Genomic DNA, 22,414 nt, shown 5'->3' with positions numbered 1-22,414 from the left:
CAAATGAGGGTAAAGAAGAAACAAGGAGGAGACGTTATAAGCTAACAGAAAGATAATTCAAAGGAACAGCAGGTTATTTGCACAAAAGTGAGTGTATCAAACTAGTCATAAGCTTCGTTCGGATAGCGAAATGTTGTCCATTTTGAGGCTATATCCATGATCTCAAGGCACGAATATAGTAAACAGAGTAGCACACAACACATTTTACTCATTAACATCACAGTTTGACAGATGTTGTGCAATGAAATAGAGAGTGAGAGAGAAAAAGTGAATTATCAGCAAACGAGAGAATAAAAAGTTTTCATCTTTTCAGGCACCAAACCTTTTCTTCTCCCTCTCTCCTCCAAACAAATCAGGGTTACATACATTACAGTTCTTCTTTTCCCTTCATCCCTTTCTTTTTTTTTTTTTTTTTACTTTGCTACACTCTTTTTTTTTTTTTTGCTTACAAAATGGAATCGGTCAAACCTAAACGTTTTTCATTTGCTGGGTTTAGCAATAGTTTATCAAGAAGTTTGTCGTTTGGTGGTGGCCAAGCTCATGCCAAGCAAACAGCAACAACAACAGCTGATAATACCACTTCTCCACCATCACAGCCAGACACAAAAGCTAGCAGAAGAGCACAAAAATCAAAAAGTTTATACATCAAGTCATTCAAAAAGGTGGGCGCCAGCGAGCCACACATCAGGACATCCTATGATGCATCTGAAGCTGTGCAATCCAATGGTAAAGAAGTGAGAAATTCTATCCGTCGTTCTCTATCAGCCGTGCTATACGCTTCTCCACATGGAGGCGAAGGAGATAACAAGCTTGTTCCCATCCTAGTTACACCAGGTTTATCAGAGTCGGTAGGTGGAGTCATGATCAGCGACAAGCCTGCACCCACAGAGGAGAAGCCAGCAGCCAAGAAGAAATCCACAGAATACGATAATACATTGGAAGTGTTTGAATCGAAAAAGAAAGAGGAGAATGACAACAGCGCTACTATTTTGTGGCAAGGATACGGATACATGCTGGCGGATAAAGGAGAATCGACACTGGATGAGTTGGAGCAGCGTTTTGAAAGTGAAGTGTGGGCATCTTATCGCGGTTTAATCCATCCTCTTCATTTGATTGTGGTGGATGATGATGAGAGCAAGTGGAATAACTTGACTGTGAAGGAATTACGGCAGTATTACGATAACTATGGCTCAATGATGCTCAAGATTCGAGAAGCAAGAATGCTCAAGCAACAAAAACAATACATAGAACAAAATCAAATGAGCAATATACTTTGATACGCATACACAACTATTCCCCTCCCCCCCCCCCTCTTTCCGTAATTTATAATAAATGAACATGGCGTCTACTGTTTATGTAAGAATTTGCATTAGTGGTTACAATGGCTATTGTGTAGTGTGCATGGTGATACGCAGTGATGAACAAAGTTCAGTTTGCAGTTGATAGTAAAGAAAACGAGTTTGTATTATATTGAGTGTCAACATGGCGTGCATTTGTAGTTTACATCTATGCAGCTGCCACTGCCCGATGCTACATTTTGATAATCCAGGCACGCTGGATGATGCTTTTTAAGCTCATTTTTGCTAGCTAGTAGTGTAGATGAGGCATAATGTTTATCAAACAATAGTGTCATGAACTAGGATTTGCACTCGCTACAGTCATTTCTATCAGACATAAAAAGATAAAGTAATAGTAAAGTATTCATATCAAGTGGTAGCACTATTCAGTTTGTAATTTCCTTAAGGATTTCCAACAATAGCGATTACCAATGGGAAGAACATGGCATTGATTATGCAGCATTTACTACTACATATTATAAGACTTCTGGTTCACTACATCCTCCGTCCGAGTCGCATTTTCTGGCGGCAGAACTGTGATACCATTCGCGGATGCTGCTCTTGAGATGGCGACACAGAACTGGCCATGCGTAAACACAGGACTTTTCTGAGATCTACAGCGACGTTTTCGAAAGATTGTCATTGCAAAAATACCTTTATGAGGCAAATCTCCCCAAAAAAGTATTTGCACTAATCAACTGTCCTTTCAATTCCATGATCCCCATTTAAACAGCATCGCAATCATCATTGTCATCATCAGAAAGGCATTTGGTGGGTCAGCCAACAGCAGAGCCAAAACTGATTCAAATCCAGATTGCTTTTTTTCTGCTCAAATATTGGCCAAATCTCGTCTTTTTTTCGACTTGATTGAACTATGTTGCGAGATTCGACTATGTGAACTGTGATGATCACCCTACGCTCCCTAATACATTCTTGAAGCACTTTTCAAGGCGCTTCCAATGGTGCCAACTGTAATAACTGTTTTGACTGAAACTATTGAGCAATTTAATAAAATTTGGAATGAGGTTTCTCGCCAAAATGTCGAAATTTTACATATCAAAGTCCCACAAAGACGATTTCAGGGATTACGTTAGATTGATAGAAACATTTTGACTCATGATATACCGTAGTAAAAGTCTTCGTTATCAAGGTAAAAAATGCGATCGTTTGATTTTCAATGAAAACCTTGAGGGGTCCCTCATGCTTTTTGGTCGATTTTTCGGCGATCCCAAAAAAAGTTGAGTTAACGATGTCAGTACAAACTGCTACACGAGAGCAATTACCTGGTGCTACTCTGGCGGTCTGAAACGACTTCTAACACGAGGAAACACGGTTCAAGCACGTCTAAATTTTGCTGTATTTGACACACTCTTGACTAGGAAGGGGGTGATACTATTATGCTGTCTGCTCATGTATGAGCTAGCCCCATGTATATAGATGTGGAGCATCGCATAAGAGTCGGATCTACAGATATGGATGGCTCTGATGCAAAGGTGGAGGCTTCAGATGATAATGACAGTATTTCAATAGGCTGTAAAAAGGCGTCCGGTAGCGCAGCTGCCACAGCATAGATCCGTTCTAATTAAAGTGTAGAAACACTCGTTTACAATGAATGAAGATGGCGTCTTTTGTTTGCTTGGTATTACAGATTACAATGAGTGTTAGTGTGGCATCATCCCTTGGCTCGCAAAATAACTGGGAATCGCACTTGATATCCTCGCAAGTACCACTGCCCAAGGCTACATTTTAATCGACCAGCGCGCTAGATGACGCTTTTTAGCTCTTCCTTTTTCGTAATTATACTTTAAGTTGATTACATGCACGTACATTTTATTGAAATATAAATACAAAGGAAAAAATGAAGGGAATGTTGATACAAATGAAGGGGAAAATAGAAAATACAATGAATACATGGATGCAAATTAAGAAAATAACAAAAAAGATGAGTGATATAAAGCAAAAGCGAGATATAGCTTATTTCTTGTACTTGTCGTAACCAGCGACAATACTTTCAAGAGAGCGTCCCTTGGTTTCAGGAAGAGCAAAGAAAGTAAAGCAGAAAGCCAAAGCACAAATGACAGCGAAAATAAGGAAAGACCAGCCTTGGATAGCAGCGAAAATGACAGGGAAGACTTGGCCAATTAAGAAATTCATGCACCAATTGATACAAGTAGAGGCAGCACCGACAGATGAAGCAGCATAAGTAGGTGTCATTTCAGAGGTAATCAACCAAGGAATAGGGCCGATACCAACAGCGAAAGAGGCGACATACAAAAAGACAGAAGCGATCAAAAGACCAGGTGTATTGGTCTTGTAACCAATGACCAAGAGAACAGAGAAAATACAGGTACCAGCTTCAGCAATAAGCAACAGAGGACGACGACCGAAACGATCAATGACACAAACAGCAAAAATAGTAGCAACGAAATTGACAATGGTGGTGACAATGGCCATAATTTGAGACATCTGCTCAGAGCCGTTGAAAGCGAGCAAGAAAATGTTACTCGAGTAATACATGACAGCATTCATACCAGACAACTGTTGGATAATGTGATGGACAAAGACCGTGAAACCGATACGACGCATAACAGGATCTCTCATGACATCCAACATGGACATGACTTCGTGGGATTCTTGCTCATTGTCACCCTTTTCTTCTTGGTTGTTGTCAAAGGAGCCAGATGCTTTATCGTCAGTGACCTTGAGGCCTTCATCGCCACCACGAAGCATGGCAGTGGCAGCAACAGTACCTTGAACACCTTGTACCATCTCATAGAATTCTTGATCAATGCGAGCATCACCACGAAGCTTTTGAAGAGCAGCACGAGCTTCATCAATACGGTTAACAGAGACCAACCAGCGAGGAGATTCAGCACAAGTGGGCATCATGAAAACTTGGAAGATGGCAGGGAAAGCGGTAATAGCGTAGTTGATACGCCAGAGTGGCACTTTGGCTAAAGGAAGACCGATACAGGAGGCCAAGAGGATACCAATGACGACCAAGAACTGATTACAAGAACCCATGGTACCTCTGCCCTTGATAGTAGAGACTTCACCAATGTAGGTAGGTACAACCAATGAACCAAGACCACAAGAAAGACCACAAAGGATACGGCCAATGATGAACATGGCTTGATGGACAGCAACAGAACATAAGAGAGAGCCAATGATGAAGCCAGCATTGTTAACGATGATGGTGAAACGACGGCCATACTTTTCTTGGATGCCACCACCAAAGAGAGAAGCAATGAGACCACCAACACAGAAAGAAGAAACAGCAAAGCCCCTATTGAATGTTAAGGTTAATTTCGAGATGATGGGATTTATGCTAACTCGCTACTGGATAAACTTACCAAAGGGCGGTATTCATAGGTAAACAATCGGGAAGACCCTTTGCGGCAACATGTTCCATACCATTCTCACAAATGTGAGTGACGGTACCAGGAACATTGGAGGAACCAATGACCCAACCATTACAAAAGGCTTCAACACAAGCCATGACTACACAGTAGACCATGTACTTTGGGAATACGACATCCTTAGAGTCCATAGTGAGAAAAAATTTTAGGTTTTAATAAAGAATAAAGAAAAGGAAGATGATGCTTTTGTTGAAAGTGGTAACGTAGGTATAGTTTATATACTTTTGCAGATCGTGATCTCAATCCCACTTTCTCCCAGGTTTCACAAATTCAGTTGTAATTTGCCTCTTTTGTGCAAAGGATGTGGGTGAGGACTTCATCCGAGACATTTGACCCTGATGCGAATAACTATAGCTGAATGCTTGACGTTCATTCGTCTCCATTTTCACGCCATCAAAAACATTTGTCAAACATAAGCTTTTTTACTTGTAGTAACGCAAGTAGTTTTAACCGGAACTACATCACTCGATACAAACATACTTAATACTTTATGCGGTTTCCGTCAGGCGTATACATATTGGATTAAATTGAATGCTTCTCTACCTGGATGACTACTCGAAGGCTGTGCTGATGAATGTGTAGTATAAATACATTGTGTAATCATCATTACAAATCCCGTATTATAAGAACTCGCAGTGTTATTAATACTCATAATTACCATTTGAGAAAGCGCAATACATTCCATCGTATCTTGCCACAAGAACGGTGGAAGCAATAGATGGGCTATTTCGTGGCAAACAATCCCGAATTATGTACCATTTCATTTGTACATCATCCGCTGCCTAATCGCTCGTTCTATATTACATTTACAGAGCATACAATATGCCTGTACTTGTTATGAAACTTTTCATCTATCATCATGATGCCCAATGTTCCAAATATGGAACTTTTCATAGGCATTTCATTCGCCCAGAGCCATAAACGACCAGTCAAATTGCCTTGTTATCGAGGCATCCTCTAAAAGACGCAAGTTTTCATGGGTCTACATTGATTTATTTACCGTGAAATTAATTCTCGACAAAACGGGGGAATTTGAGCCCGTACAAAGTATCATGATTGTTCACTAAATCAATTGTTTTTCATATGAATTGGATCAGATAATTTCTACTTTCCAGATTTTTTTCTCTTTTTTTCTGTGGAAGGACAAAAAATGCCCAATGCGCATAAATTTGTCTTGAATTCATATATCTTGATGGAATTTGTTGAAGGTTTTTTTTTTTCTTGTTTCTTCCCATCCTTCCAACTTTTTCCCAGCAATGATTCAAACAAATTCAAAATGTCAAACTCAAATTATGGCGGCGCATTCTCTTTTGGCAATCGTGTTCCTGAATTCTCCAGATGTAATCATAAAACCTTATTTCAAACCCTTCTAGTGTTTACGCCAAGGTGTAGTATAAACAATAAGGGCGATCATCTTGTTGTGAAGGTATGGGGAACAAAGCACTGGTAGCTTCTTTAATTCAAGGGTCAACATCAGAACTTCATTCACAGCAAGCCACCTAGCATGCCATTATGGACACTTAGCATGGCACATTGAGCATGACATGATGTTGTTGACATTGTCTGCTCATGACAGCAATTAACAATCAAGACTAATTTTTAAGGTAAAAAATCATACATGAAGGATTTATTCAGCAATAATAGTGTTACAAAAAAACAAAGATAAAATAGCAAAAATTGAGGGTACTGTTATACAAAGGGAAGGTAAAAGAACGAGGCAATTTAAATGGGAATGAAAAAAAAAAAGATATTGACGCAAAAAAAAATAGATGAAGTGGACAAGGATGACACAGTGGTTGCTTTATCTCTTGTACTTGTCGTAACCAGCGACAACAGCTTCAACAGAACGGCCCTTGGTTTCAGGAAGAGCAAAGAAAGTAAAACAGAAAGCCAAAGCACAAATGACAGCGAAAATAAGGAAAGACCAGCCTTGGATAGCAGCGAAAATGACAGGGAAGACTTGGCCAATTAAGAAATTCATGCACCAATTGATACAAGTAGAGGCAGCACCGACAGATGAAGCAGCATAAGTAGGTGTCATTTCAGAGGTAATCAACCAAGGAATAGGGCCGATACCAACAGCGAAAGAGGCGACATACAAAAAGACAGAAGCGATCAAAAGACCAGGTGAATTGACCTTGTAACCAATGACCAAGAGAACAGAGAAAATACAGGTACCAGCTTCAGCAATAAGCAACAGAGGACGACGACCGAAACGATCAATGACACACACGGCAACAATGGTAGCAGCGAAATTGACAATGGTGGTGACAATGGCCATAATTTGGGACATGCTCTCAGAGCCATTGAAGGCAAGCAAGAAGATATTACTCGAGTAATACATGACAGCATTCATACCAGATAACTGTTGAATGATATGATGCACAAAGACGGTAAGGCCAATACGACGAGCAACAGGGTCTCTCATGACATCCAACATAGAATAGGTTTCGTGTGATTCTTGCTGGCCCACATGGTCTTCGATATCATTATCAAACAAATTGGCCACCTTGGATTCAGTGACCTTGAGACCCTCAGGACTATCACGAAGATTGGCATTAGCAGCAGCAGTGCCTTGAACACCTTGCACCATTTCAAAGAACTCTTGATCGATGCGAGCATCACCACGCAACTTCTGAAGGGCGACACGGGCCTCATCGACACGATTCACGGAAAGCAGCCAACGAGGAGAGTCCACACAAGTGGGCATCAAAAAGACTTGAAGAATAGCAGGGAATGCAGGAATAGCGTACTGAATACGCCAAAGGGGCACCTTGGCTAATGGAAGACCAATGGCAGAGGCAATCAAAAGGCCAATGACGACACTGAATTGATTGCAAGAGCCCATGGTGCCTCTAGCTTTGATGGTAGAGACTTCACCAATGTAGGTAGGCACAGCTAAAGAACCAAGGCCACAAGAAAGACCTGTGATGATACGACCAATGATAAACATGGCTTGATGTGCAGCAACAGAGCATAATAGAGAACCGATGATGAAACCAGCGTTATTCACAATGATGGCAAAACGACGGCCGTATTTGTTCTGAAAGGCACCGCCAAACAGAGATGCAATGAGACCGCCTACACAAAAGGCAGATACAGCAAAACCCCTATGCCATGATGTTAATATACAAATTGGATAAAATCGCAGTAATAAGGTGTTTTTACCAGAGAGCGGTATTCATAGGTAAACAGTCGGGAAGGCCACCACTGGCAACATGAGCCATGCCATTTGCACATTCATGAGTGATCGTACCAGGCACATTAGTGGCACCGGAAAGATATCCCTGAGAGAACGCTTCCAAACAAGCAATCATGACACAGTATACCATGTACTTTGGAAATTTACTTTCTAAGGAATCCATCTTAAATTGTGTTATGTATAATATGAAAGAAAGGTGCCATATTGCAACTATATATACAAGAGAATGGCACTAGCAACAGATTTATCCCATTTCTTCCCAGTGTTTAAGATGTAATACCCTCCATAATTGCTTATTCAGGTAATTACTATGTGTGGGGGGGGAGCAAAAGAAAGGAGAAAGGTACAGATTGATCCGAGGTAATCTCAACTGTTTGAGACCTCTCTAAGGTGTGTATATGTGAATAAAGTGCGTGGAAACCACGCCATGAGAAGTTTTCGATTTTATTATTTACCCGGAAAGATAATTGATCATGAATAAGGCCCAACCGTACACTATGCCTACGCTACAGTACAAGCTAGTGATCATCAGGGGCAGGAATTGAAGATTATTTTGACCAAACACGATGTCATGGATAAAGCCAGTGTATAATTGAAGTACCAACAAACCCATCAGATAGTTTTCTTCAATGGTTGAAAGCAAGTTTTTCAAAGGCCTTTTTAGATTATTTGACGTTAATTATTCATGCGTTTTCGAAAGGAGATGGTAATTCACTTACGTTTTCATACTGTATGCCAAGCCAGGGATAATTGCGCAGAACCACAGCAATGTAAGTGTGATTTTGATGGGTGTTTCTAATATCATGTTTATCAATGCGTTGCTGAATCTTCTTAATTCGTATTTACCTGTGCTTCTAAATAGCAATGGATACAGCGAAAAGATGCCTGCTGCACTCAAGATCCCAAACACTCGCAAGTTGACCTTACTATTGGATGCCATCAATCTATCATCATGTACGGAATGAGTAACGCCGGGTTTTACCAAATGTTCGGAACTAATTACCCGTATGGAATCAGCACAATCATAATAGCTTTCTCATGAACATGCCAGCCGAATAAATAAGAGGCAAAGGTGCATAATGTGAGCGAGGATAGAAAGTTGTCAAATGTTGGTTTTCGCCATAACTTTTGTAATACAACCTATATATTTCAAAGCTGTTGAGTTGAACATGGCGGGCTTATCGAGAGCGAGCACCGAATCAAAGTTTTGCTCGGTCGATGCCGTACACAAAATCTCACACTACTTACCAACTGAACTAACACGGTGATGAGCATTGTATGCAAAGCTTCGACCGTAGGCAAAACCGCAAATTGAGTGTCGCCGACATAACCTCTTGTCATGGAAGTAATTGCTTCTTGGTTTAAGCTCCATCCGAACCTCTTTGCCACTGCACCACCACGATAGAAAGGACAAAAAGCGCGTGCCATTAGTATAAAAAGGTGGGGTAACATGCAACCATGTGTACTTACGAATGATGCAAACTCTATCAGCACCAGCATACAATGCCCAGAAATTAGGAGCCCAGTAAGCATGGCAAAGGCCACGGGTAAATGGAAAGAGACGTTGGAAAACAGCGGGTAACTGGCCTAAATAGATGAAAGGGCCAAAAGAAATCCCAAATATAGCGATAACAGATCCTCCCAATGCAATTAACCTTTGAATTGAAAATCTATTTTCTGTAAAAAAAAAGGAATCAGAAAATGAACATTGTTTGCTGGAATGTGTGTCTGAATGTTTACCATGTGCTTGACCTGTAAAGCAGTAAGCCTTCAGCAAGTAGACAAAATAAGCAGGTGCCATGTACAGATAGATGTGCTTGAAATTGAGTAGAATGGCAAATAAGATGCCTGATGCTAAAAGGTTGTTCTGCGGCAATACATTCAGCAGATGCATACTATGTGGGATATTTTGTCATTGGACTTACTCTTTTCGCCTCGACAATGGATAAAATCAAGATACCGTAGAGAAATCCATTGTACTGAAAGTGAATATGTATCGACTCGGTCATTCTGTTAAGGGTAATAGTGTATAGAAATCCATGTCAAGCGTACGTGTGTTAGTGTGCAGAGTGTAAAAAAAGGATATGATCAACGATAATGAGGCCTGGGTGAAGGAATAGAGAGCCGACCAAAACCCAATTGACATACTTGTTTCCAAAGTATTTGGCATATCTAGCAACTCTTTAGATATGTCTGCTCATTCATCATCACATCCCGGTCAAGAATCCTACCTCACCAATGCAAAATACAATACCAATTCACTTACAATCACGGTCAATCTCTGAAACAGGATGGTTTCCGTGCTTGCATAACCGAGATTATCCACTTTAAGCATCTCTGGATCCACAAACGCAGCAAACATGCTCAATGTCTTTTCGAACCAAGCAAAAAAAGGTGGATAATCCAATGTCCATTCTGAAGTGTTCTAATAGAGAGAGAATTGATTCATCTCTATGTTCGTGATGGTGTTCCATGGTGATATTCGCTTACTTCAATATACCATTTATCGATGGGTAGACTATGTGTGATGGCGAGCCAGTTTCGATGCACTTCAAAATCTGTGGATCGACTAGGATAAGATGAGTAAAGGCTTGTTGCTACCAGGTGAGCATACATACTATGCAGGTATTAACAGTAATTTGATAAACGTACTGACAATGAACAAGTCTCGCATATTCGTCTTTTTCTCTATACTGATTCATTTCGACATTAGAGAGCACATTGAATACGCTATCCACTGTATCGATGTTTGTACCTGATGTTGAATGGGTGTCTTTGTCTGCTTATACTGATGTCCAACAGCAAACTAAAAAGTGAGAAGATAGGCAGGTACAAATAGCTTATTTTGCTACAACGCGAGGTTTGCCACCACAATGAATATTGCTTGCTATCATCAAGACATTTAATAAGCGATTGTATCACGTCACATGTACATTGCTTTACTATGCTTTGCTCTAAACGTGTAGTTTTACGCAATCAGTGTATTTGACATGAGCAAAGTGACATGTTTTGATCAATCGTCCTCCTGTCATGTGGCATGAATCGCCGCGATGTGCAATGTCGTCTTGAAAATACTCTGTTGTGAGCTGTATGTGTATGTGTTGGTGTTTGACCAATGTGCATTTGATGTGATTCAGAGCGGGCTGTTGACCTCCGAATGCTTCTGGCTAAAGTATTAAACCCGTGCATCGAATGGATTTTGACAGATAATGGATCAAAGTAGTTCTCTGCTGCTTGCAATGTCATCCGATTACATTCAAAGAGATGAATGCCATTCGTTCGTTGCTAGTCTTTATCATGTCATATCCAAGAAGCGTATATCTTTGCTTTAAATGAGAAACATTGGGGGGATATACTCGGCATCTCCTTCCCTGATACCTGCTACACCCTGAATATGAAACGTACGATTTTCTTTTTGATTTCATGCCCCTCTACTCTATAGTCGAATATCAACACCACTGGCTATAGTCATCAAAGTGCTCACAAGACTCCAACTACCGGTTTACCTTGCGATGAAACTGCTTGAAGTCATCCTCGTTGTGCTAAATGTGATGCAAATCAGACACTCCTTTTTGCATGAACCATCCTACATGTACTACCGCACGCAATGTGTCTTGAAGAGCAGTTTTACATTGTTTTTATTTACAAATTACAAAAAAGATGTGGAAGCATACAAAATCACAGAAAATGAAGGACGGATGAGAAAATAGGTACAAATGTTTGTCATGGGTAGGAATATACACTTAAAAATCAGGGAAATGACTTCTGTAAGGGTCGTCTTGAGGCACACCATAAGGGTGGAAATCTTCAGGATATCTATCAAAGTTGCTTGCATCGCCATCATTCTTCAAATGTGGAATATAAGGTGGCTTGATTTTGCGCTGAATCAGCTTGTCAAAATCGAGGGATGCAAACCATTTATGCTCGCAGATATCATGATAGCCTCGCTTGAGATTGCCATACCGTTGTGTCAGATCTGTGGTCAAAAGGTGTTTCAGTAAGTCTTTGGCTGTAGAATCAATGGATGATGGATATTTAGGCGGTGTGGTCAAGATCTTTTCGTACAGTTTAAATTGATTGTCGTCATAGTAAGGAGGGAACCTATTCAATGGGTATCAGTATTCGACCTCAAAGGCAGCTCAATCCGTACTTACCCAGCAAGCATCTCAAACACAAGTACACCAAATGCCCAGTAGTCTGCTGCCTTTCCATAGCCCTTGGTTTGGATGATTTCAGGTGCTAGATAGTCAGGTGTACCACACAATGTCCAAGTAATATCAGGCACCACCTTGGCGAATCCAAAATCGCAAATTTTAATATGTCCATGTACATCCAACAATAGATTCTCGGGCTTGAGATCACGGTAAATGATATTCTTGCTATGCAAATACGCCAAAGCCAACAAGACTTCACCAGCATAGAATCGAGCCACATCGTTGCTAAACTTTTTCGACTTTCTCAAAAAGGAGAACAGTTCACCGCCCGGCACAAAGTCCATCACCATGTACAGATTGGCACAATCTTGAAAGCTGCCCCATAAATTAACGATAAAAGGATGTTGCACTTTGGCGATGATGGAGCGTTCATTGTTGGTATGCTCTACTTGCTTCAGTTTCACAATCTCGGCCTTTTTCAGAACTTTTAAGGCATAGTATCGCTTGTTGATTTTGGATTGAATCAAATGAACACGGCCAAATGATCCTGTGCCTAGTGTTCTTTGCAGGTTGAAATCGTCTAATCTTAATTGGCAGTGTGGGCGTGTAACATCAGAACCATCCACTTGCTCTGTACTGGCTGTTGCATGGTTATGGCTATCTTGGCTCTTGTCTGAATTGTGTCCACTCGAGTTGTTGCGAACGAGGAATGAACCTCCAGGTGTAGTAGGAGGTGTTGAAGGTAATTGTTCTGGATAGAATGGAGCTATTCATAAAATGTAAGTTTTCTTTATTACGGCTCATCAACGTAATTTGTAGTTACAATAGTTGGTTTTGGGCGTATCAGTCTTGTTTGTCTCTGTCAACGCTGCTGTCTTGTCGAGAGTTGATTTGGGTGGTGTGCCAACCGGAGGAGCAGCTGTATTTTCCTTGATGGGCTCTGTACCAGTGGGTGGAACTAGGTGTGAGATGTATCAGAATACAATGCATGTCAGACCAGCATCAAACCTCACTTTACCTGGTGGTGGCTCAACGTAATCATCCTGTAGGTCATCTTTGTATCCAAAAATGTGCGATGTGATTGCAGTTGCTGACAAGTTGTTTGACAAATGAAACTTGGTATTGTTTGATTGACTTTCGTTGCTACTTGTACTACCGGGTTTATGGTTACCATGGTGATGAAATGAAAACCTGGGCTTGGCCTTATCAATGAATTTACTGAGCATATTAGGCATGTTGGATAAGTGTAGTTTGCTTTATTTTTTGGATAGACGGGAAATAACAGGTAAAAAGTAGGAAAGAGAGAGAAGAAAAGAAGAAGGAATTAATATTTTTGCGCTTAATTTTTTTTTTTTTTTTTTTTTTTTCATTCAAATGTTTCATTGGCAAAATGGCTCATTCGTTCACATTGCGTGCACTATAGTATATATCTATATGGTTCAAACTATCAAATCACATCTTATTGTCATTTCAAGCGTAAATGTTTTCGCTTTTTCTGCTTTTTTCATTACCTTTTTGCTTGATATTTCACATACCAACAAAATCAGCGCTATATCATCGTCATGATACGATCATTGACCAATCGCTTTAGCCTTGGCCTCCATTTCAGGATTAATCTACAAAATTAAAACGGAATATCCCGTTGCCGATAATCGGTATTCAGATTTACCATGGCAAAAGTCAGTGCTCATTGTTGTTGAAAATAAACGTTGAAGATTCATTCAATGTAAACTGTGACAATGCCTACAAGTATAAACAGATCCAAGTGGATTTGGATCATTGGTCTTTAGAAACCCATGTCCAATACACAAATAAGCATATAACGTGATTGGCCAGTGCTTTGTTTGGTCCATAGACTGACAGACATCATTGCCACTAAATTTCGTTGCGCGCTCATGTTAGCATTATTGCGGATCTGCTGAAAATTATGCTATGAAAATGTCGAGTTGTCTTTGCTCTTTATAATATACACGGTCAAGCGTGAAGTGTCTATGTATTTCTTCTCTTAAAATGACTCCTCGTATAAGTCATCATGAGTTGCTTGTTGTGGCCATTCAAGATTATCAAGATGGATTGCAATCAAAGGAATAATGCTGTACGTGACATCGACAAGGATGATATAATCTGTAGACACTTGGAGACTAAAACGGCTTAGTGGTTAACTTTATATTACTTGCAAAATAAAAGCACAATATTAAAGGTTTACTCAAGATCAACTTTGCATCAAAGAAATTGTCTGGCTGTCATTCCCTTACTCTAGTAAGAAAGCAGCAACCTAACGCTGAAAATAGGTTCGATTTGCTAAAACACTACATCTTAATGTCTATCGACCCATGTCCCCATCATCGACAATGCTGAAAAAGTCATTGTAGTACACGAGTTTTTATGCTTCGGATGGTTCTCTACCTTCGCTTCGCTTTGGTGAGAACCAAACTGTGCAATGGTAGCTCGCGCTATTGATTGCCCTTGCGTATCTTGTCAAAATACTACTACTTTCATTTTGACTCTCCATTTATAAATGAAAACCCTTCATATTATCTACGGATCTGATTCTTATGCGTTGCTCTACATTCATATTTACGTAGCTACTTCATATACAGGCAAGCAGCATACTGGTATTTCCATTTTTTATTTCTTAGTGTCCCTGTACAGCAAAATTTGAGTGCATTTGAACTGCATTTTCTTGCGTTCAAGGCCGTTTTAGATTGTCAGAATAACACCAAGCAGTTGCTCTCATCTGGCAGTTACTTTCTGACACCTTTGCTCAACTTTTTGGGGATCAAAAAAAACATGGCCAAAATTTAACCAAAAAGCATGAGGTACCCCTCATGATTTTCGTCAAAAATCAAACGATCGCCTTTTTGGCCTTGATAATGAAGACTTTTACTATGGCATGTATTAAATCAAAATGTTTCTATCGATCCAACGTAACCCTTGAAACCATCTTTGTGGGATCTTGATATGTAAAATTTCGACATTTTGGCCAGAAATCTCATTTCATATTTTCGTAAATTACTCAGTAAGTTAATTCAAAACATCTAACTTACTTGGTATTATTGGCTGCGCCTTGAAAAGTACTCCAAGGAAGCTTAAAGCAGCATTTTTTTTTTTTTTGTAGGGGAGTCGAGCTCCAGGTTTTATTTAAAGTCCTTAAAATGTCATGCTGAGGGATAGAAAAGACTGTTGGTGGACCCAATGTCTGCAAAGAAGGGGAATAAGATATTTTTGAATTAAGTTGGGAAAGAAATCTACTGCTAATAAGGTGCGACACCTAGAGCCAAAACAGTCTTGCGGAAATCGTCAAAATATAGATAATGGATAGAGTACAAAACACCAAACGAGGACATCAGTACTACTTCAAAAAATCAAACAACTTGCGTTCACCAGGATTTGAACCGGGATCCTCCCGTTGGCATACGGGAGTTTTACCACTTCGCCCTACCACCAGGGGCGCTTAAAGCAGCATAGGGTGGTCATCACATTTTATATAGTCGAATCTACTAAAATAGTTCAATCGAGTCGAAATTCATTAAAATTTGGCCAATCTGGAACAGACTATGATTCTGGGCTTGAATTAATTTTGGCTGGTGGGGCCGGCTGGCAAACTCAATGGCCTTCTAATCATGAAGGCAATACAGTAATAAATGTTTTCGAAGCGAATGGAAAGTAGGTAGCAAATTACATAAACCTATCGTTAACCATGCTATTTTCCTTGTATTCTATATCCAGTAACGCCAGTCTATCAAAATACTTGTTAGAACAACTTGTTTCCTTTTTCAGGCTTTGAAAAAAGTGTCCATTAACCATAAATTTGTTACGTTACAATGAGTTGAAAGGCTCATATGTATTAAAGGTTGTACAGGCCACCTTCTTCTTGACTACTAGAGCGTACCTTATTTGTACTAGTTAAGAACGATGTCGATGATTTACAATAGAAAATAATCCAGATGACCGATTTTCAAAGGGCCATACTGCTAGATTTTACTAAGTGAACGAGAGCTTCCAGCTTAATATCTTCTGTTTCTTTTTCAATTCTCTATGCGATGGTATGATTTTTATTAATTTATTTCTTGAGTTTTGAAAATCCTCTGCTTGTAGCTCATAAAATATGAGGTTTTGAACGAATTCATAAAAGGAAGATACATCTGGTACTTAAAACCTTTACACCATGCTGGATATAACGTAGAGCTATCGAACGGTCTTTATTTTGTGCGAATACGGTGAGTATTTGTCGAGATACGGCCAAAAAAGGGTATTATGCAAAATCGTGGATTTTCCTTCAAAATCTGCCCTGCGATAGCAAGCGAAAAATCTGGTGACGATTTTTTGGTCAGGACAATATTGCCAACATTTCATGATAGAGCTATGCCAGAGTTTCAAGCAATAGCTCATTCGATAGGAAACTTTTTGATCTACAATGATTAGTAATGATTAACAAAATGTTTTGATAACAGATACTAATTAATCTTTAGAAAACAGTGAAAAAATCGCAAAATTTATCTCATTAAATATCAGGTAAATAATGTACAGCAAACGTTTGATATGGGTATCATTGGATTTTCCTTTGATTTCCTCACAAGTTTCATATAAGTTTGAAGGGGCGTCTACTATCAAGAATCAAGGAATTTTGAAGTGGATAGATTTTGGGAGCCCATGGATCCTCATTCAGAATAGCGGGGATTTAATTTCAGCAAGTGTTTAGTATACATGTACCATTAGGAAGGGTGTTTTCAGAATCGCTGTTGCATACAAGTATGCATCTTCGTGTACATTCACTTTCTCCTCAAGCCACTTTCACAGTGTACCAATATAGATGATGTTCATCGTATCACATCAAATCTTTGTTTACATGTCCAGTCAATTGTGTGTGCATGCGCGCCTCAGGAACTACAATAGATTCAGTCTCCCTAATGTCAAGATGTCGAGATCCACCTACACCACATGAAACATATTGACTTAGGTGGCCTCTCAACAAGCAATAGTGACCAGCGCTTTGACTATGGCCCTGACTTCAAAGATTTATTAACATAAATGCGTAAAAGTCTTTACGATAAAATACTGAAAGTATAAATCATATGTAAAAACCTTCATCTGAACCTTAAGGCGCTTGAATAATACCTTTTTTTTTTTACGGCAAATGCCTCTCATGGCTGAAAAGTCTAAGAAATGTGAACGATACAGCGGTAAGGAGCATAACAACTAAATAAAATGAGAAGCGGGAATGTGCAGGATAATAGATTCGAAAGGTTGAGGATTGGGAAAGAATATGAATTTCGAGATTGATGGGGAGGCATATATTATGGACAGACAGCAAAAATGGAGTACTTTTAAGAGATCTAATTTCTGGCTACTACTCAGATTGGCGTTGCTAGCGAGTAATTGTTGAAATATTGGATTCCATGTTAGTGGCATGAACACCTTTTCGATGACTTTTGAATGCCCATTTGCTCTGATAGTAGTACGCCTTGTGCACAAACAAAGCCACTCAGGGATATTTCTGTTAATGGCCTCATTAACGTTTATGGGAACAAGGCCATGAGATGAAGATATTTGCAATGCTGACGATATTAGACCTGTGATTTCTTGGTTATGGTACAAAAACGGTAATGAAAGTTTGGATTATGAGGATCAGGAAGCATAATAAATACTCTTGAGAGCATTCAATCGTATTAGCTGCATTTGATGTGCGCATCGAAGATGGTGACGGTAGCCTTTTTTTGACCCTATCATTTTTAGTAAGTACAGCAATGATGGCTTGGATCGCCTACATCTGGCATCAGCCGCCTTTTCTAAATCCTTCCTGTGGCGTTGAGTACACGCAACAAATGCATTTTGCACTTGTTTTTGATGAGAGTGTCTTAATGTAGCAGCAGCAGTAGTGATCTAAATTATCCATGCCCGGTTGTTTGTTGCGCTGTCGTGATCCGTATTGTTTAGCATCTATTCTGTGAGCAGAGAATAGGTGCTTTTGAAATTCGACCGTAATTTTCATGGCATTGCTCCGTTTGTAGTGCGCTTCAATTACTGCTTTTGTCATTTTAGTCATTTGAATGTTACTCATAAAGCAAGGTCACTTGTAAACACAAGTATTGGTGATATTCGATGAAAGCCAGCAACTCTTTTATCAAGCTACAACATCCATCATGTTATCATCTAATTGACATTTCTGTATCTATTAATCAGCTATACTTTTCGACAAATCAAACAATGACCATTGATGCATAATAATTTGAGGTTCTAACATGCCATTGATCGTGCCCTGGAACCCATACATTAGCTGTCATTTCTGTAAAGACGTTTGGCCTCCCGGCAATGAAGAGCTTCTACATATGTTTATGGGTAATTAGTCTGTGAAAGTCGAGAAATCATTACTGAAAGTAATCCTAGCTAAACCAGTACCTGTAATGTCATTGGTGATTGAGAAATAACACGGCCATGATCCATGCAGATAGAATCAAACCAAGCAGTGCACGCAGGGAGCAACTGTAGGCGAAATGACAAATCGTACCATATTTTACAGCACAAACAAACTCGTAAGAGATGGGAATAGACCAATCGGCGAATACAGTGTAACATTGGCGCACAAGAGCATGTAGCGACAGCTCATTTGGAATTGCACTCGGAGAAACATGTGGTACAACAAAGAAATCGCAGTGGTTATATGTGCATGCGGGGGAAATGAAGGATGCTGTACCAACAACAATCTCAACATTTATAGCTCCTGATATGAAATTAGCCTGTCATAAAATAAACTTGCTGTTTGCTGAGACAAGACGTAAATATTCTTACTCATCGCATAACAGGAGAAGGTAATACAGATTGAATGAAATATATGACTTATGACTCAATTGTACATTGAGGGCACATTTTTACACTGCTTCCACTGTGTAACTCCCACACAGTTTCAAATGAAAGCAAAAGATGACGCCAGACTGCAAGCTGTTTTTGATGATCCTACATGAATAAAAGGCAGGGGCTTTTTTTCTGGATCCAGTTTCTCTTTTTTTTCTTTTTCTTCATCTACACAAATTATATCAACAATGCTCTTCAAATCAGTTCAACGCGTTTCCTCCAAGACTGTCCGTTTAACCAAGCGATTCACCTCTTATCAAACTGGTAGTGAAGGTGCTACTGCCTCTTCTGGTTCTTTTGGTAAAAAGGAAAAGGCCATTGAAAACCAATGGGCCCGTTCTCATGTAAGTTGGTGAATTACAAAAGTGTGGGGAAATGTTTGAAATTGGGTCACTAAGCAGTAGACCCCTTTTTACGCATGTATAGGATGCCGATAAGATCAAGCTCCTCCGTGAAGCCTTGGCTAAGCAAGAAAAGGATACTGCTGCTCTCAAGAAGGATCTCGAGGCTTTGCAAAAGAAGCACGAATCCAAGTAAATTAAACATGTTGTCGTTTCACGAAAATAAGCTTGTACCATCAACAAACATAAATTCATCCGCTATCTTTTCACCCACAGAAATCGTATTTGATTGTTTTCACCAGCTCTTTCTAAACGAAAGGCCATATTTATACATATATTCAAAATGCAATTAACAATAAAAAAAAAGCTATTTTGTTTAATCCTCTCCAACATGTTTACAATGTGGGCAGGCTGAATTTAGCTTAAGACGGCGATACATATTATGTTTCACGCATAATAGCCGTGCTTACTTGGGGGGGCATGGTTCCGCGTGATGACATGTTGGTGTTGCATTACTTTAAATCGCTCAAAACTATCTTTCCAAATGCTCTGGCAGGTTCATCCTTTGCCATTTAGCGTTTCCAGATCATCAGAAGGGTTATGAAATTAAAGCAGTAATATAATTTAGACTTTATTTATATGAGGGATAAATTACTTTAAGGTGATGCATGCTATTTGATTTTAGAGTGCAATATTTAGCTCAACTGATTCATTCTTGAAGCTCTCATGTCAAGTAAGAATCAATATCAACATCATCTCTTGACGGTTGAATTGAAGTCTTTTTTTAATCTCTTCCATAACCTGAGTATCCACTCTATTCATTTTTTTTAAAAAAAAAACATTCGCCTTTGGTACCAAATCGGCCAGCATGCTCAGCATGATGTAGATAATTGGTAGAGCTATCAGGCATGTCAAAGCTAACGACGATATTCACCCGTTCAGTATCAATATCACGACCAAAGTGATTTGTGATCACTATCACTCCTTTCTCAAAGTTTTCGAATGACTGCTAGCGAGCGATGCGTTCACTTCAAGACATATGAGAATGAATGCAGATGCTGGGAATGTTGCAAATGTTCAGTAAAACAATCCAAATAGCGGGCACGATACACAGTTCCTACAAAGATGCATACTTGATCGAATGACATGGCATCCAAGAGTTTGAACAAAAGGGGGATATTATCCTGCTCTGGAACCTCGACATAGAATTGCTTCAAACCATCCAATGTCAACTTTTGATTATCTAGGTAAACCTCCAAAAGATTTTGAATGTACTGCTTGCACACATCTCGTATATACACTGGCAAAGTAGCCAAAAACATCATCGCTTGCTTGTCTTTGGGTGCTGTAGAATGTATTTCTTATATGTATTGTCGAGTATCATCGCGGATCAGCATATGGTCGTATTCACTAACAACCAAGTGCTTGAGTCCATGTAACTCCTAATGCTCTCCGCAAACTAGAGACAAAGTCCTTCCTACCGTATCAACAGCAATACTGGGACACCTCAATTTGCCTCTCAATATTTCGATATCATGGTTGATGAGTGCACCACCAAAGAATGCTTACGTTTTGATACTTGGAAGGCATTTGGAAAAACGGCCAAATGCATTTTTGATTTGGATTGCTAGTTCACAAGTGTGGTAGAGCACCAGGAGGCTGGCAACACCTTCAGTCGGTTCAATTTGTTGAAGCGTAGAGAGGACGTAAACAACCGTTCTACCCATACCAGACTTGACTTGACAGAAAACATCCACACCACGAGTAGCGACTGAGATACATGCTTGTTGCACTATCAGAGTTTGTGTTTATTACAGGTGATCCATATACACGGAGTTATTTCATATACGGACAAGTATCATACAGATATTATCCCTTTTTAGTCAAGAGTGTGTCTAATACAGCAAAATCTGAGTGCATTTGAGCCGCGTTTTCTCGCGTTCAAGGCCGTTTTAGATTGTCAGAATAACACCAAGCAGTTGCTCTCATCTGGCAGTTACTTTCTGACACCTTTTTTTTTTTTTAAAATTTTGTTTATTGATTGATTCGCGTACACTGAGAGTAATAGGTCAGAGTGAAGAGGCGAGTGCAATTTAGATAAAGAATTGGATAACTATAAGCTAAAATATGAAGAATAATATACTAAACTAAACTATATAAAAAAAAACTATCTAATAATTGGCTTTGGATTACAGGAGGGAATGGCACTGATCTTCCGCAATGGTCTGACGAACACTGGTTCGAATACTGGCCAATATCGCTGTATGGTCCATAGGAACATTGTCATAGATGAACCTCATGTGGGCAAGCCACAGTTGACCAAGGGTGATAATGAGGATTCGGAAAGGCTTGATTCCAGCAATTTGGCAATACCAAACGTTGGAGAAATCAAGTTGCAGAAGAGCCTCTTTAATATCTAGAATCGAGGTGGTAGGCCACAGAAACTCGAAGATGACTCCCTGCCAAACTTTCTCTTTAGAAGGACAATGAAAGAGGAGGTGACTTGGGGAATCGTTCATAGACAAACAAACTGGACAGAGAGGAGACACAAAGACTTTGGGCATAATAAAAATTTCTGACACCTTTGCTCAACTTTTTGGGGATCAAAAAATCATGGCCAAAATTCGACCAAAAAGCATGAGGTACCCCTCATGGTTTTCATCAAAAATCAAACGATCGCATTTTTAACAGCAAAAATGAAGACTTTTACTATGGCATGTATTAAATCAAAATGCTTCTCTAAGTCCAACGTAACCACTGAAATCATCTTTGTGGGACTTTGATATGTAAAAATTCGACTTTTTGACCAGAAACCTCTTTTCATATTTTAATAAATTGCTCAATAAGTTTACTCAAAGCATCTATTTTACTTTGTGCCATTGGATGCGTCTTGAAAAGTACTCCAAGAAAGCTTAAAGAAGCAAAGGATGATCATCATATTTTATATAGTCAAATCTGGCAAAATAGTTCAATCGAGTCGAAGTTAAACGAAATTTGGCCAATCTGGAACAGATGCGAATTAAGCTGAGATTGAATACGAGTTACCTTTCAACGTATGCCATATCGTTTATGTTCTAACCATAACTTTAGCCCTAACCACCACCAGTTG

At 39.5% G+C, this 22,414-nt stretch overlaps 6 protein-coding genes across 6 annotated transcripts; 2 read left to right on the top strand and 4 right to left on the bottom strand.

Moving 5' to 3' along the window:
• Positions 1-452: 452 nt before the first annotated feature.
• On the top strand, positions 453-1,277 carry cpc2_1 (cross-pathway control WD-repeat protein cpc2; the record flags this gene model as incomplete). Its single annotated transcript, XM_064819845.1, has 1 exon — positions 453-1,277. One exon carries the CDS (start codon positions 453-455, stop codon positions 1,275-1,277), a length of 825 nt encoding a protein of 274 aa, XP_064683765.1.
• Positions 1,278-3,311: 2,034 nt separating this feature from the next.
• HIS1_1 (ATP phosphoribosyltransferase (ATP-PRTase) (ATP-PRT)) lies at positions 3,312-4,887 on the bottom strand (the record flags this gene model as incomplete). Its single annotated transcript, XM_064819844.1, has 2 exons — positions 3,312-4,623; positions 4,691-4,887. The coding sequence occupies 2 exons, from the start codon at positions 4,885-4,887 to the stop codon at positions 3,312-3,314; spliced, it is 1,509 nt and encodes a 502-aa protein (XP_064683764.1).
• A 1,670-nt stretch (positions 4,888-6,557) lies between these two features.
• Positions 6,558-8,121, bottom strand: ATC70_000427 (uncharacterized protein; the record flags this gene model as incomplete). The annotated part of the gene is made up of 2 exons (XM_064819843.1): positions 6,558-7,866; positions 7,925-8,121. 2 exons carry the CDS (start codon positions 8,119-8,121, stop codon positions 6,558-6,560), a joined length of 1,506 nt encoding a protein of 501 aa, XP_064683763.1.
• Positions 8,122-8,409: 288 nt separating this feature from the next.
• Positions 8,410-10,632, bottom strand: SKS1_1 (Serine/threonine protein kinase; the record flags this gene model as incomplete). Its single annotated transcript, XM_064819842.1, has 12 exons — positions 8,410-8,614; positions 8,678-8,753; positions 8,805-8,902; positions 8,962-9,098; positions 9,207-9,346; positions 9,429-9,635; positions 9,699-9,825; positions 9,884-9,968; positions 10,107-10,130; positions 10,190-10,383; positions 10,449-10,527; positions 10,577-10,632. 12 exons carry the CDS (start codon positions 10,630-10,632, stop codon positions 8,410-8,412), a joined length of 1,428 nt encoding a protein of 475 aa, XP_064683762.1.
• A 1,069-nt stretch (positions 10,633-11,701) lies between these two features.
• ATC70_000425 (uncharacterized protein) lies at positions 11,702-13,347 on the bottom strand (the record flags this gene model as incomplete). The annotated part of the gene is made up of 4 exons (XM_064819841.1): positions 11,702-12,059; positions 12,113-12,878; positions 12,936-13,070; positions 13,131-13,347. The coding sequence occupies 4 exons, from the start codon at positions 13,345-13,347 to the stop codon at positions 11,702-11,704; spliced, it is 1,476 nt and encodes a 491-aa protein (XP_064683761.1).
• A 5,805-nt stretch (positions 13,348-19,152) lies between these two features.
• On the top strand, positions 19,153-19,501 carry ATC70_000424 (uncharacterized protein; the record flags this gene model as incomplete). Its single annotated transcript, XM_064819840.1, has 2 exons — positions 19,153-19,308; positions 19,391-19,501. The coding sequence occupies 2 exons, from the start codon at positions 19,153-19,155 to the stop codon at positions 19,499-19,501; spliced, it is 267 nt and encodes an 88-aa protein (XP_064683760.1).
• Between the last annotated feature and the right edge of the window lie 2,913 nt (positions 19,502-22,414).

Source organism: Mucor velutinosus (genome assembly GCF_035048745.1).
Source record: "Mucor velutinosus strain NIH1002 chromosome Unknown tig00000041, whole genome shotgun sequence".
NCBI lineage: Eukaryota > Fungi > Mucoromycota > Mucoromycetes > Mucorales > Mucoraceae > Mucor > Mucor velutinosus.
Note: the sequence above shows the minus strand (reverse complement) of the source record. Positions and strands in the feature narration are given on the sequence as shown.